The sequence below is a fragment of the Salmo salar genome, chromosome 21 (assembly GCF_965601325.2).
Source record: "Salmo salar chromosome 21, fSalSal1, whole genome shotgun sequence".
NCBI classification, from domain to species: domain Eukaryota; kingdom Metazoa; phylum Chordata; class Actinopteri; order Salmoniformes; family Salmonidae; genus Salmo; species Salmo salar.
Genome location: NC_138311.1, coordinates 39,442,989 through 39,457,749, shown reverse-complemented (window position 1 = coordinate 39,457,749; position 14,761 = coordinate 39,442,989). Strand labels below are relative to the sequence as shown.

The following is a 14,761-nucleotide window of genomic DNA, read 5'->3' as shown; positions in this document are numbered from 1 at the left end:
TTAAAAATGAAACACAGAAATCTAATTTACATAAGTATTCACACCCCTAAGTCAATACATATTAGACTCAACCAGAAAGACCAAAGTTGATTCTAAGAGCTTCACACACCTTGATTGTAGAACAAATACTAACCATATAAAAAAATAGCAATGACTAACAACCCATTTGACAGAGCTTGAATATACATACACACACACACAAAATAGCAATGATTAACAACCCATTTGACAGAGCTTGAACACACACCCACACACACACACACACACACACACCCCCCCTCAAAAAAATAAAGGGAACACTTAAACAACACAATGTAACTCCAAGTCAATCACACTTCTGTGAAATCAAACTGTCCACTTAGGAAGCAACACTGATTGACAATAAATGTCACATGCTGTTGTGCAAATGGAATAGACAACAGGTGGAAATTATAGGCAATTAGCAAGACACCCCCAATAAAGGAGTTGTTCTGCAGGTGGGGACCACAGACCACTTCTCAGTTCCTATGCTTCCTGGCTGATGTTTTGGTCACTTTTGAATGCTGGCGGTGCTTTCACTCTAGTGGTAGCATGAGACGGAGTCTTCAACCCACACAAGTGGCTCAGGTAGTGCAGCTCATCCAGGATGGCACATCAATGCGAGCTGTGGCAAGAAGGTTTGCTGTGTCTGTCAGCGTAGTGTCCAGAGCATGGAGGCGCTACCAGGAGACAGGCCAGTACATCAGGAGACGTGGAGGAGGCCGTAGGAGGGCAACAACCCAGCAGCAGGACCGCTACCTCAGCCTTTGTGCAAGGAGGAGCAGGAGAAGCACTGCCAGAGCCCTGCAAAATGACCTCCAGCAGGCCACAAATGTGCATGTGTCTGCTCAAACGGTCAGAAACAGACTCCATGAGGCTGATATGAGGGCCCGACGTCCACAGGTGGGGGTTGTGCTTACAGCCCAACACCGTGCAGGACGTTTGGCATTTGCCAGAGAACACCAAGATTGGCGCCCTGTGCTCTTCACAGATGAAAGCAGGTTCACACTGAGCACGTGACAGACGTGACAGAGTCTGGAGACGCCGTGGAGAACGTTCTGCTGCCTGCAACATCCTCCAGCATGACCGGTTTGGCGGTGGGTCAGTCATGGTGTGGGGTGGCCGCACAGCCCTCCATGTGCTCGCCAGAGGTAGCCTGACTGTCATTAGGTACCGAGATGAGATCCTCAGACCCCTTGTGAGACCATATGCTGGTGCGGTTGGCCCTGGGTTCCTCCTAATGCAAGACAATGCTAGACCTCATGTGGCTGGAGTGTGTCAGCAGTTCCTGCAAGAGGAAGGCATTGATGCTATGGACTGGCCCGCCCGTTCCCCAGACCTGAATCCAATTGATCACATCTGGGACATCATGTCTCGCTCCATCCACCAACGCCACGTTGCACCACAGACTGTCCAGGAGTTGGCGGATGCTTTAGTCCAGGTCTGGGAGGAGATCCCTCAGGAGACCATCCGCCACCTCATCAGGAGCATGCCCAGGCGTTGTAGGGAGGTCATACAGGCACGTGGAGGCCACACACACACTACTGAGCCTCATTTTGACTTGTTTTAAGGACATTACAAAGTTGGAGCAGCCTGTAGTGTGGTTTTCCACTTTCATTTTGAGTGTGACTCTAAATCCAGACCTCCATGGGTTGATAAATTGGATTTCCATTGATTATTTTTGTGTGATTTTGTTGTCAGCACATTCAACTATGTAATGAAAAAGGTATTTAATAAGATTATTTCTTTCATCAGATCTAGGATGTGTTGTTTAAATGTTCCCTTTCTTTTTTGGAGCAGTATATATATATATAAAAACACTGTAATTAGGCCACTCACTGTCACCTTGGTAAGCAACTATAGTGTAGATTTGGCCTTGTGTGTTAGGTTATTTTTCCTGCTGAAAGGGGATTTTCATCTCCCAGTCTGGTGAAAAGCATACTAAACCAGCTTTTCCTCTAGGATTTTGCCTGTGCTTAGCTCCATTCCATATAGTTTTTTAAATCATTAACGATTACAAGCATACCCATGACATGATGCAGCCAACACTATGTTTGAAAATATGGAGAGTGGTACACAGTAATGTGTTTTATATGATTTGCCCCAAACATAACACTATTCTAGACAAAAAGTAAATTCCTTTGCCACCTTACTTGCAGTATTACTTTAGTGCCTCATTGCAAACATGCATGTTTTGGAATATTTTTATTCTGCACAGGCTTCCTTTTCACTCTGTCATTTAGGTTAGTAATGTGGAGTAACTGCAATGCTGTTGATCCATCCTCAGTTTTCTCCCATCACAGCCATTAACCTCTAACTGTTTAAACGGCAACATTGGCTTCATGGTGAAATCCCTGAGTGGTTTCCATCCTCTCCGGCAACTTTGTAGTGACTGGGTGTATTGATACAACAGCCAAAGTGTAATGAGTAACTTCACCATGCTCGAAGGGATATTCAATGTCTGCTTTTTTTTTTTTTTTTTTACCCATCTACCAATGGGCACCCTTCTTAGCGAGGCATTTGAAAACCTCCCTGGTCTTTGCAACTTATTATCCGACTTATGCACAGTTTTACTCCTGAACTTATTTATGCTTGACATAACAAAGGGGTTGAATACTTATCGACTCAAGGCATTTCAGCTTTTCATTTCTAATTAATTTGTAAACATTTCGAAAAACATAATTGCGCTGACATTATGGGTTATTGTGTGTAGGCCAGTGACAAGAAAAAAACATGTCATCCCTTTTCAACTTAGGCGAACACAAGAAAAATGTAGAAAAATGTCAAGGTGTGAATACTTCCTGAAGGCAGTGTAAATGTTGATGTATTCGTATTATGTTTTGTAAAAAAGTGTTACAATACAACTGATCAATTCATGTACTGCAATTAAAGGCGGAAGAACAAACATTTGACCATGGTTTGTGGTTCTGTGACTACGCCCACAAACTTGAACTAATACAGTTAACTTTAACTAATTCCTCTCAAAATGAGCCCATAAAAGTGTGTTTGATGCAGGACTAGACTCACCGGTCTTTCCAGCGCCACTCTCTCCTGTGATGAGGATACACTGGTCTTTATCCTGGTCCCTCAGCGAACGGTAGGCCTCGTCTGCCAGGGCATAGCTGCAACACAACAAGGATATACACATTCACATTAATTCATAGTCCACAAACACATCACAGATGTCGGCCCATCATTTCCAGGCAACTTAAACAACACGTCCATTCCTATATTTTCTATCATCCAAGCTTGTTCTATTGTATACACCAACACCGATTCCACTAATTACAGGCTTGTTAAGTTTAATAGTTGAATCAAATGAATTAATGCTAGGGCAAAACTAAACTTTGTTCCCAAGACAATCGAGATAGCGTTGCTATCGAGGGAGGTAGGGATAACAAGGCAGACAGTGAACACCCACACACACATGTTTTTCTTTATTTTTACTATTTTCTTCATTGTTGAATAATAGTGAAGACATCAAAACTATGAAAAAACACATGACAGCTTTGCACACTATTGGCATTCTCTCAACCAGCTTCATGAGGTAGTCAACTGGAATGCATTTCAATTAACAGGTGTGCCTTGTAAAAAGTTCATTTGTGGAATTAATTTCCTTCTTAATGCGTTTGAGCCAATCAGTTGTGTTGTGACAAGGTGGTATACAGAAGATAGCCCTATTTGGTAAAATACCAAGTCCATATTACTGCAATAACAGCTCAAATAAGCAAAGACAAACAACAGTCCATCATTACTTTAAGACATGAAGGTCCTTCAATCCAAGAAATATAAAACTTTGAACGTTACTTCAAGTGTAGTCGCAAAAACCATCAAGCACTATGATGAAACTGTCTCTCATGAGGACCGCCACAAGAAAGGATGACCCAGAGTTACCTTTAAAGAACTTATCCTCTGCAGTAGAGTTACCAGCCTCAGACTGCAGCCCAAATAAATGCTACAGAGTTCAAGTAACAGACATCTCAACACCAACTGTTCAGAGGAGACTGCGTTAAGCAGGCCTTCATGGTTGAATTGCTGCAAAGAAACCACTACTAAAGGCCACCAATAATAAGAAGAGACTTGCTTGGGCCAAAAAACACAAGCAATGGACATTAGACCAGTGGAAATCTGTCCTTTGGTTTGATGAGTACCAATGAGATTTTTGGTTCCAACCCCCGTGTCTTTGTGACACGCAGAATATGTGAACGGATGATCTCTGCATGTGTGGTTGCCACCGTGAAGCATGGAGGAGGTGTGATGGTGTTTTGCTGGTGACAGTCAGTGATTTATTTAGGATTCAAGGCACACTTAACCAGCATCGCTACCGCAGCATTCTGCAGCAATACACCATACCATCTGGTTTGCGCTCAGTGGGAGTATAATTTGTTTATCAAAAGGACAATAATCCAAAACAGACCTACAGGCTTTGTAAGGGCTACTTCACTAAGGAGAGGAGAGTGAGGGAGTGCTGCATCAGATGACCTGGCCTCCACAATCACCTGACCTCAACCCAATTGAGATGGTTTGGTATAAGTTGGACAGCAGCGTGAAGGAAAAGCAGCCAACAAGTGCTCAGCATATGTGGGAACTCCTTCAAGAAGAAGCATTCCCCATAAAGCTGGTTGAGAGAATGCCAAGAGTGTGCAAAGCTGTCATCAAGGCAAAGGGTGGCTACTTTCAAGAATCTAAAATATATTTTGATTTGTTTAACCTGTTAGGGCTAGGGGGCAGTATTTGCACAGCTGGATAAAAAAATGTACCCGATTTAATCTGGTTACTAATCCTACCCAGTAACTAGAATATGCATATACTTATTATATATGGATAGAAAACACTCTAAAGTTTCTAAAACTGTTTGAATGGTGTCTGTGAGTATAACAGAACTCATTTGGCAGGCAAAACCCTGAGACATTTTCTGACAGGAAGTGGATACCTGATGTGTTGTATTACCTTTAAACCTATGCCATTGAAAAACACAGGGGCTGAGGAATATTTTGGCACTTCCTATTGCTTCCACTAGATGTCACCAGCCTTTACAAAGTGTTTTGAGTCTTCTGGAGGGAGATCTGACCGAACAAGAGCCATGGAACGATGATGGCCCATTAGACACCTGGCGCGCGAGTTCATGTTGAGTACCCTCGTTCCAATACGTTATAAAAGAGAATGCATTCGTCCACCTTGAATATTATTCATGTTCTGGTTAAAAAAGGCCCTAATGATTTATGCTATACAACGTTTGACATGTTTGAACGAACGTAAATATATTTTTTCCCCTCGTTCATGAAGTGAAGTCCGGCGGGCTTAGATCATGTGCTAACAAGACGGAGATTTTTGGACATAAATGATGAGCTTTTTTGAACAAAACTACATTCGTTATGGACCTGTGATACCTGGAAGTGACATCTGATGAAGAGAATCAAAGGTAATGGATTATTTACATAGTATTTTCGATTTTAGATCTCCCCAACATGACGGCTAGTCTGTATCGCAACGCGTATTTTTCTGGGCGCAGTGCTCAGATTATTGCAAAGTGTGATTTCCCAGTAAGGTTATTTTTAAATCTGGCAAGTTGATTGCGTTCAAGAGATGTAAATCTATAATTCTTTAAATGACAATATAATATTTTACCAATGTTTTCTAATTTTAATTATTTAATTTGTGGTGCTGACTTGACTGCCGGTTATTGGAGGGAAACGATTTCCTCAACATCAATGCCATAGTAAAACGCTGTTTTTGGATATAAATATGAACTTGATAGAACTAAAAATGCATGCATTGTCTAACATAATGTCCTAGGAGTGTCATCTGATGGAGATTGTAAAAGGTTAGTGCATCATTTTAGCTGGTTTTATGGTTTTGGTGACCCTGTCTTTGAATTGACAAAACATTACACACAACTCTTGTAAATGTACTGTCCTAACATACTCTAAATTTATGCTTTCGCCGTAAAACCTTTTTGAAATCGTAAAACGTGGTTAGATTAAGGAGATGTTTATCTTTCAAAGGGTGTAAAATAGTTGTATGTTTGAAAAATTTGAATTTTGACATTTATTTGGATTCAAATTTGCCGCTCTTGAAATGCACCTGCTGTTGATGGAGTGCACCACGGGTGGGACGCTTGCGTCCCACCTAGCCCATAGAGGTTAACACTTTTGTGGTTACTACATGATTCCATATGTGTTGTTTCATAGTTGATGTATTCCTATTCTACAATGTAGAAAATATTAATAAAAAAAAGAAAATTAATGAGTAGATGTGTCCAAAATGGTACAGTATTTTTTTTTTTTTATTATCCATCTGCCCTGCTAGAGCTGCCCTGGTCAACTGTAGTGCTGAAGCGCGTAGTACGTAAAAATCGAGTGTCCTCGGTTGCAACACACACCACCGATTTCCAAACTACCACTGGAAGCAACTTCAGCACAAGAACTGTTCGTCGGGAGCTTCATGAAACGGGTTTCAATGGCCGAGCAGGTGTCCACATACTATGTGGCATGTAGTGAACATACAGTGAATATTTACATGACTGACAAACTGTGGGCCCGGCCACATGCTTACAGATCAATGACACGTTGCATCCCAGATCTAGCTTGCATCGCATCTGTGGAGAAATCCGATGTTTGGATATCATGGAGCATCATCATGTGGATGCATTAGCTCACTTCGCTAGATGTATGGTATTGGCACTGTCGTATTGACCAGGTTGAATTTAGTCACTTTGCTCTGCTTAGTTAGCAGTGTCCTATTGATTAATGTATTTCCAGCAGGATCACCCAAACTAAACTCTGATTGAAAAACAAAGATCTTCTGTGAGTGAAATGTTGGATGCTTTCATCCGCAGTAAGTGGTATGTGTGGAAAATTGACAAGGAGCCAAGCAAGACATTTTGATTATCTTTGTTTAATGACAGCAATCTTATTAAGCAGACACCGTTTAGTGGAAATCAGTCACAAGCAAATCTTCCATTGAGAGGCAATGAAACTTGAATGATCCATTTTGCATAAGCCTAAATTATATTATCCTCAATATCATAAAGGGGAAGCTGGTCTAAATGAATGGGGTATAATGAACCTCAGCCATTGTACAAACCTACCAGGACAGTGACAATGGGAAAGTGGGACAGTATAGCATACTCATTGGATTCCCCCTAACAATGATGGGATTGTCATTGACCTGCTCTGATGCAAGTGTGTGTGGTGGGGTGCGTGTGTGTGTGTGTGTGTGCGTAGGGGTGGCACAGTCTGGAAAGCAAGCAACACTATACAGATTTGATGACGGCTGACTGGGTGTTACGATGGTCTATACTTTGAAATTTGGTGAGGCCATATTTGTCACCACCCTATTGGGTGATACCAATGTAGGAGCTTCCCTATTGGTTAAGGCATAGTTCTTTACGAATCACACTTGTCACCTAAACAGTTATCTATTCTACAGTTCTGTTATAGTAGCAGTGTTCCAAACTCTCCCTAACCAGCCCACCAGACTCCAAATTTGCCTGGCAAGCCTGCAAGGTCCCCCAGCTCCCATTTTCCTCTCTGTCTGTACTTTTCTACATTCATTACTCAGGAATTTTCCATTGCCACCACTAATAATAGCTCTGATTGTGGAGGAACTGTTGCTTGTAGTTTCCCTTTTGCCAGCCCCCCACATCACCTTCATATACCAAGAAAATATCGCAATGGTTTCTTGTTAAAAGGCAAGGTAACTCTGACATGTCTCCCCTCCACTATGGCAATGGACTAAACCGGAGGAGACTCAAGGTCCAAACTCCAAATTCATATGGTTAATGTCAAATGTGTTATACTCCGCATCCATCCCTGGTCCCAATGGTTGACAGTAACAAAAACACAGGCTGTCAAAGACATAGAATTTAGAATTATGGTCTACAATATCCTTGAAATGTCACTAATGGTTACATTGACAGCCATATGAACCCAAACATACAGGCTAGTGTTAGAGGTAATTTTGCAGGAATGTAGTCATCAAAATGGGCTTTTTCCCAAGTGTATAATTTTAGTAGCACGTCCTGACCTCATTCCTCACCACGCCCCCCCCCCCCCCCCCAAGGGGGATTGTGGGTATTCTCTAGTCTCAATGATGTGAGAAATGTTATTAACCAATTACATGACCATTAAGACCAGATTGTTTAATCATCAGTGGCACGCAAGATCTTTCACACGCCACAATCAAAGCCCTAGACCCACAGCAGCGCAACATATTTTAGTCAGACAATAGGTTTACATTACGAACATTATCACATTACTTTACATTGTTGGCTTACAATGATTTAGACCTTGGAGATCTATGAAAAACTAGAATCTATGAAATCGTATTTACGATCAGATTTAACATATCCTATGTAACAGGGATCCTTGGGGAGAGCAACATAACTTGCATAATCACAAAAAGCTGAACCACTGCTGATGTGCTATGTGCACTGATTGACTTGACTGCTAGCTTAGCAGACAGCCGTGAGAAGAAGAGAGACAGATAAATGCACGCCAGGCCACAGTAAAAAGTTAACACTGCATCCTGCCTGGCTAGCTCATAGAGATCTGGGTTCCACACCATCAGTGTTCTGGGATAAGGCCCGGTCCAGGGACAGGCAGCCGCAACCCAACCCTAACCCAGCCAGCCTAAGCACTAGCCCAGTTTATCCCAAATCAATCCCTACCCAGCCACTAGGTTCACGCCACTTACGGGAATCATGGGAGGGAAGTTGGGACATGGGACATTATGTCATTGTTGAAATGTGCAGGGCACCACGACCACAGCAGATGTCTGCGCTTTGTGAAAACAGCCTGGCCGTTCAACGTGAGCCAGACAAAAGACAAGCATCACACAATTACCCTGGCCTGAGAGGGGGGTTGTCTAGGGGTGGGGGGGGCTAATCTAGCCTGAGAAGGGGGTGTTAGTGTGGTTGGGGGTTAGTAGAGGAGGGCTAGTAGGGAAGGAGCAGGGGTGGTGGGAGGGAGGTCCCCTGCTAGGAAATGTGCCAAATGATAAGCAGTCACACACAAACACAACGTGGCCACGAGCATTCACCCATTATGAAGTTGAACAGGTCAAATGAATATGAAAGGGCCAATCACAATATGAATAGACCTGCAAGCTGGTGCATGGGGAACTAGGAGGGTCCCAACAGAGACAAAGGAAAGCCAGTAAAACTCCCATCTCTCTATGTCTGTATGGCAAGGTAAGGAATGGGGCAACACAAAGACATGGTAGCAACTTGTTTGTTACTCTTGCTCTCCCAAAAGTCAAAGCATCTCAACACTCAAGGCTTAAGGGGCAAGACAGGGAAACCCAATCTGTCCTGGCTGTCCTCACCCAGCAATGTCCAGGCCACACCCTGAGACAAAAGGAGAAAAAAAAAGAAAAGAGGAAAAACTGAATTAAATCAGACCATCTGCTTGGCCACAGCATCGTGTAATCACCAAGACCATGAAAGAGAGAGAGAACGCCAAATTGATCCACCATAGGCCAAATAGAAGTTGCCATTTATAGGCTACAGACCAGGGCTTCTTATATCAGTGTGGAAATTATGACAAGGCACCCAATGCACATGAAAGTGTAGCAGCAAACCAAAAGCCAGTAAGCCTAAGGCCCAAATGCACCCTGATCTGACTGGGGTCTCAGAGAGCGGGATAGGGAGAGAGAGGTGGGGTAGTAGGGTGGAGTGATGCCTGGCACACCCTGATCACACACAGATCCACAGCAGGAGACCGCGGCTTTAATTTGTGCGTCCTCGTGGCAGCAGTGGGATGCAAAGCCAGACTGGCATGAGGCAAGCGGCAGAAAATATCCATTCAGCCTTGCTACTCCAAACCCTGAGAACGAGGGAGGGAGGGGAGATTTCTGCAACCTGCTGCATCCGTCCTTTTCGGATGTCATTTGTCTTTCAACGCGGAGTCCAATTCTTCAGCAGACATGATTCCTGGTTGGCATGAAGTTAGTGCTGAAACCATGGCCCACCCAGCTAAATGGGGAATGACAGATCCTCCCTCAACCAACTGCAGATTTTCATGTTGATATTGAGACGCTAAAAACTGTTTAGGACTATATCTACATAGCTGTTTGCGCGGTGTTCACTGTTCCACTCTCAATAGAAGCTCTTTAATATCTGAGTATTTAGACAGTATTTCATGTACTTCAAGTAAAGTTTTCCAGCAGCCTGATGTTATTAAAAATAACTACACTTCCATGGCTCCTTTATGACAGCTAGCCAAGGTTGTAAGGAAGTTCTGTCATACAATAGCCTCTCATCCAGCCCAGCACGTGGCTCTCCAGCAAGAGACAGGCTGCTGGTTCCAGGATATCCGTGTCTTATACTGATTAAGCCACAGAGGAAGCTAACCTTTCCGGCTGTAGCCACAGGTCTAGGTGTCATTAATGTGACCACTGTGGCAGCCTCAACCATGAATCAAACAATGGGGCCAGTCACAACCGGCTACTGAAATTCAGAATAGCCTACCAAAAACAAAATGCAGGTGCTGTCAGCAATGGCTGACAGCAAAGGGTTATTTTTATATAACCCTTTTCACCAAGTGCTTTATGGGATTACTAGAACCCATCTCATCCATCTACAGCCAGGATAGAAGGCCTGTATTCACATTAGGCCTGACCCCAAATAGTCGACTGGTTTATTGTTTGGTCGATAGGCTGTTGGTCAACCAAGATTATTTAGTCGAGCAGTAGCAAATACATACATACATACCTTAATTCTATTTTTTTAACGGCACAAGAGACACCTGTATGATTTGCACCCATTTCAGTGAACTAATCTATTGCGCAAGCCGGGTGGATGATAGAGTCCAAGAAGAAGGGGAGAAGGGGAGGGTGGCTAAAATAAACATCTCTCCAGAATGTGTTCTCTCCCACCAATTTGTGCACATTCACTGTTTCATAACTTAAATTGTGTGAATTTTTTGCCTTGATTGTTCGTGTATATCAATTACCGATTACATACAGCTGAAGTCGGAAGTTTACATACAATTAGGTTGGAGTCATTAAAACTCGTTTTTCAACCGCTCCACAAATTTCTTGTTAACAAAACTATAGTTTTGGCAAGTCGGTTAGGACATCTACTTTAAGCATGACAAGTAATTTTTCATAGACAGATTATTTCACATAAAATTCACTGCATCACAATTCTAGTGGGTCAGAGGTTTACATACACTAAGTTGACTGTGCCTTTAAACAGCTTGGAAAATTCCAGAAAATATCATGGCTTTAGAAGCTTCTGATCAGCTAATTGACATCATTTGAGTCAATTGGAGGTGGACCTGCGGATGTATTTCAAGGCCTTCCTTCAAACTCAGTGCCCCTTTGCTTGACATCATGAGAAAATCAAAAGAAATCAGCCAAGACCTCGGAATTTTTTGTGTAGACCTCCATAAGTTTGGTTCATTTCCAAACGCCTGAAGGTACCACGTTCATCTGTACAAACAATAGTACGCAAGTACAAACAATGGCCACACAGATGTCATACCGCTCAGGAAGGAGACGTGTTCTGTCTCCTAGAGATGAACGTACTTTGGTGCGAAAAGTGCAAATCAATCCCAGAACAACAGCAAAGGACCTTGCCAAGATGCTATAGGAAACAGGTACAAAAGTATCTATATCCACAGTAAAACGAGTCCTATATTGACATAAGCTGAAAGGCCGCTCAGCAAGGAAGAAGCCACTGCTCCAAAACCGACATAAAAAAAGCATACGATTTGCAACTGCACATGGGGACAAAGATCATTCTTTTTGGAGAAATGTCCTCTGTTCTGATGAAACAAAAATAGAACTGTTTGGCCATAATGACCATCGTTATGTTTGGAGGAAAAAGGGGGAGGCTTGCAAGCCGAAGAACACCAACCCAACCATGAAGCACGGGGGTGGCAGCATCATGTTGTGGGGGTGCTTTGCTGCAGGAGGGACTAGTGCACTTCACGAAATAGATGGCATCATGAAGTAAAATTATTGAAGCAACATCTCAAGACAGTCAGGAAGTTAAAGCTTGGTCGCAAATGGGTCTTCCAAATGGACAATGACCCCAAACATTCTTCCAAAGTAGTGGAAAATGGCTTAAGGACAAGAAAGTCAAGGTATTGGAGTGGCCATCACAAAGCCCTGACCTCAAACCTATTGAAAATGTGTGGGAAGAACTGAAACAGTGTGTGCGAGCAAGGAGGCCTACAGGCCTGACTCAGTTACACCAGCTCTGTCAGAAGGAATGGGCCAAAATTCACCGAACTTATTGTGGGAAGCTTGTGGAAGGCTACCCAAAAACATTTGACCCAAGTTAAACAATTTAAAGGCAATGCTACCAAATACTAATTGAGTGTACGTAAACTTCTGACCCACTGGGAATGTGATGAAAGAAATAAAAGCCGAAATATACAGCTCAAAAAAATAAAGGGAACACTTAAACAACACATCCTAGATCTGAATGAAAGAAATAATCTTATTAAATACTTTTTTCTTTACATAGTTGAATGTGCTGACAACAAAATCACACAAAGATAATCAATGGAAATCCAATTTATCAACACATGGAGGTCTGGATTTGGAGTCACACTCAAAATTAAAGTGGAAAACCACACTACAGGCTGATCCAACTTTGTAATGTCCTTAAAACAAGTCAAAATGAGGCTCAGTAGTGTGTGTGGCCTCCACGTGCCTGTATGACCTCCCTACAACGCCTGGGCATGCTCCTGATGAGGTGGCGGATCGTCTCCTGAGGGATCTCCTCCCAGACCTGGACTAAAGCATCCGCCAACTCCTGGACAGTCTGTGGTGCAACGTGGCGTTGGTGGATGGAGCGAGACATGATGTCCCAGATGTGCTCAATTGGATTCAGGTCTGGGGAACGGGCGGGCCAGTCCATAGCATCAATGCCTTCCTCTTGCAGGAACTGCTGACACACTCCAGCCACATGAGGTCTAGCATTGTCTTGCATTAGGAGGAACCCAGGGCCAACCGCACCAGCATATGGTCTCACAAGGGGTCTGAGGATCTCATCTCGGTACCTAATGGCAGTCAGGCTACCTCTGGCGAGCACATGGAGGGCTGTGCGGCCCCCCAAAGAAATGCCACCCCACACCATGACTGACCCACCGCCAAACCTGTCATGCTGGAGGATGTTGCAGGCAGCAGAACGTTCTCCATGGCGTCTCCAGACTGTCACGTGCTCAGTGTGAACCTGCTTTCATCTGGGAAGAGCACAGGGCGCCAGTGGCGAATTTGCCAATCTTGGTGTTCTCTGGCAAATGCCAAACGTCCTGCACGGTGTTGGGCTGTAAGCACAACCCCCACCTGTGGACGTCGGGCCCTCATACCAGCCTCATGGAGTCTGTTTCTGACCGTTTGAGCAGACACATGCACATTTGTGGCCTGCTGGAGGTCATTTTGCAGGGCTCTGGCAGTGCTCCTCCTGCTCCTCCTTGCACAAAGGCGGAGGTAGCGGTCCTGCTGCTGGGTTGTTGCCCTCCTACGGCCTCCTCCACATCTCCTAATGTACTGGCCTGTCTCCTGGTAGCGCCTCCATGCTCTGGACACTACGCTGACAGACACAGCAAACCTTCTTGCCACAGCTCGCATTGATGTGCCATCCTGGATGAGCTGCACTACCTGAGCCACTTGTGTGGGTTGTAGACTCCGTCTCATGCTACCACTAGAGTGAAAGCGCCGCCAGCATTCAAAAGTGACCAAAACATCAGCCAGGAAGCATAGGAACTGAGAAGTGGTCTGTGGTCCCCACCTGCAGAACCACTCCTTTATTGGGGGTGTCTTGCCAATTGCCTATACATTTCCACCTGTTGTCTATTCCATTTGCACAACAGCATGTGAAATGTATTGTCAATCAGTGTTGCTTCCGAAGTGGACAGTTTAATTTCACAGAAGTGTAATTGACTTGGAGTTACATTGTCTTGTTTAAGTGTTCCCTTTATTTTTTTGAGCAGTGTATATCCCTATTATTCTGACATTTCACATTCTTAAAATAAAGTAGTGATCCTAAATGACCTAAGACAGGGAATTTTTACTAGGATTCAACGTCAGGAATTGTGAAAAACTGAGTTTAAATGTATTTGGCCAAGGTGTATGTAAACTTCCGACTTCAACTGTACATCACCAGTAGTGACCTACATTTACAATAATTCCTATAATTTCTCATTTACAATGTTTGTACGGTTATGATCATTTCTATTAATGCATTCAATATATACTGAGCAAAAATAAACATGTAAAGTGTTGGTCCCTTGTTTCATGAGCTGAAATAAAAGATCCCAGAAATTGTCCAAAATGCACAAAAAGATTATTTCTCTCAAATGTTGTGCACAAATGTGACTCGCTTCAGGAAACTAGGCGTATGTCGCAAGTCACGACTTCACAGGAGAGGCATTTGAAAGTTTATTTTTTATGGCAGAAATGCCTTCAGGAACATTTGACCTTTCATGTGCCTTAATAAACTTGTATGTAGACTGTAAATACAAACAAAGTTGTTAAATTACGAGCCTAGTTGCTTTAGCCACAGAAAGTCAGGAACCTTCCCGCTAGCCATGATTGGCTGAGATAATGAATGGGCTGGACATGCCGAGAGAGAAGTTTGGATTGGTCTGCCATGTATCATCTTGTCTATAAAATCAGCTGCTCGTTATGCATAGATAATCCTTTCTACTGCAGTTTTTTGGACAAATATAAAGATCTAAATGATTCTTATGGTATTGCACACAGTCAGTGTAAACCAGAGTGACTT

General features: G+C 43.3%; 1 protein-coding gene across 3 annotated transcripts in view; it reads right to left on the bottom strand.

The window, feature by feature from the left end:
• Positions 1 to 14,761, bottom strand: part of LOC106582299 (unconventional myosin-Ib) — a 171,804-nt gene that overhangs the window by 63,402 nt on the left and 93,641 nt on the right. For all 3 annotated transcript variants that reach the window (XM_014165238.3, XM_082967165.1, XM_014165241.3), the window contains exon 4: positions 3,046 to 3,140. In XM_014165238.3, the coding sequence (XP_014020713.1) occupies positions 3,046 to 3,140 (95 nt within the window). The remainder of the gene's footprint in view (positions 1 to 3,045; positions 3,141 to 14,761) is intronic.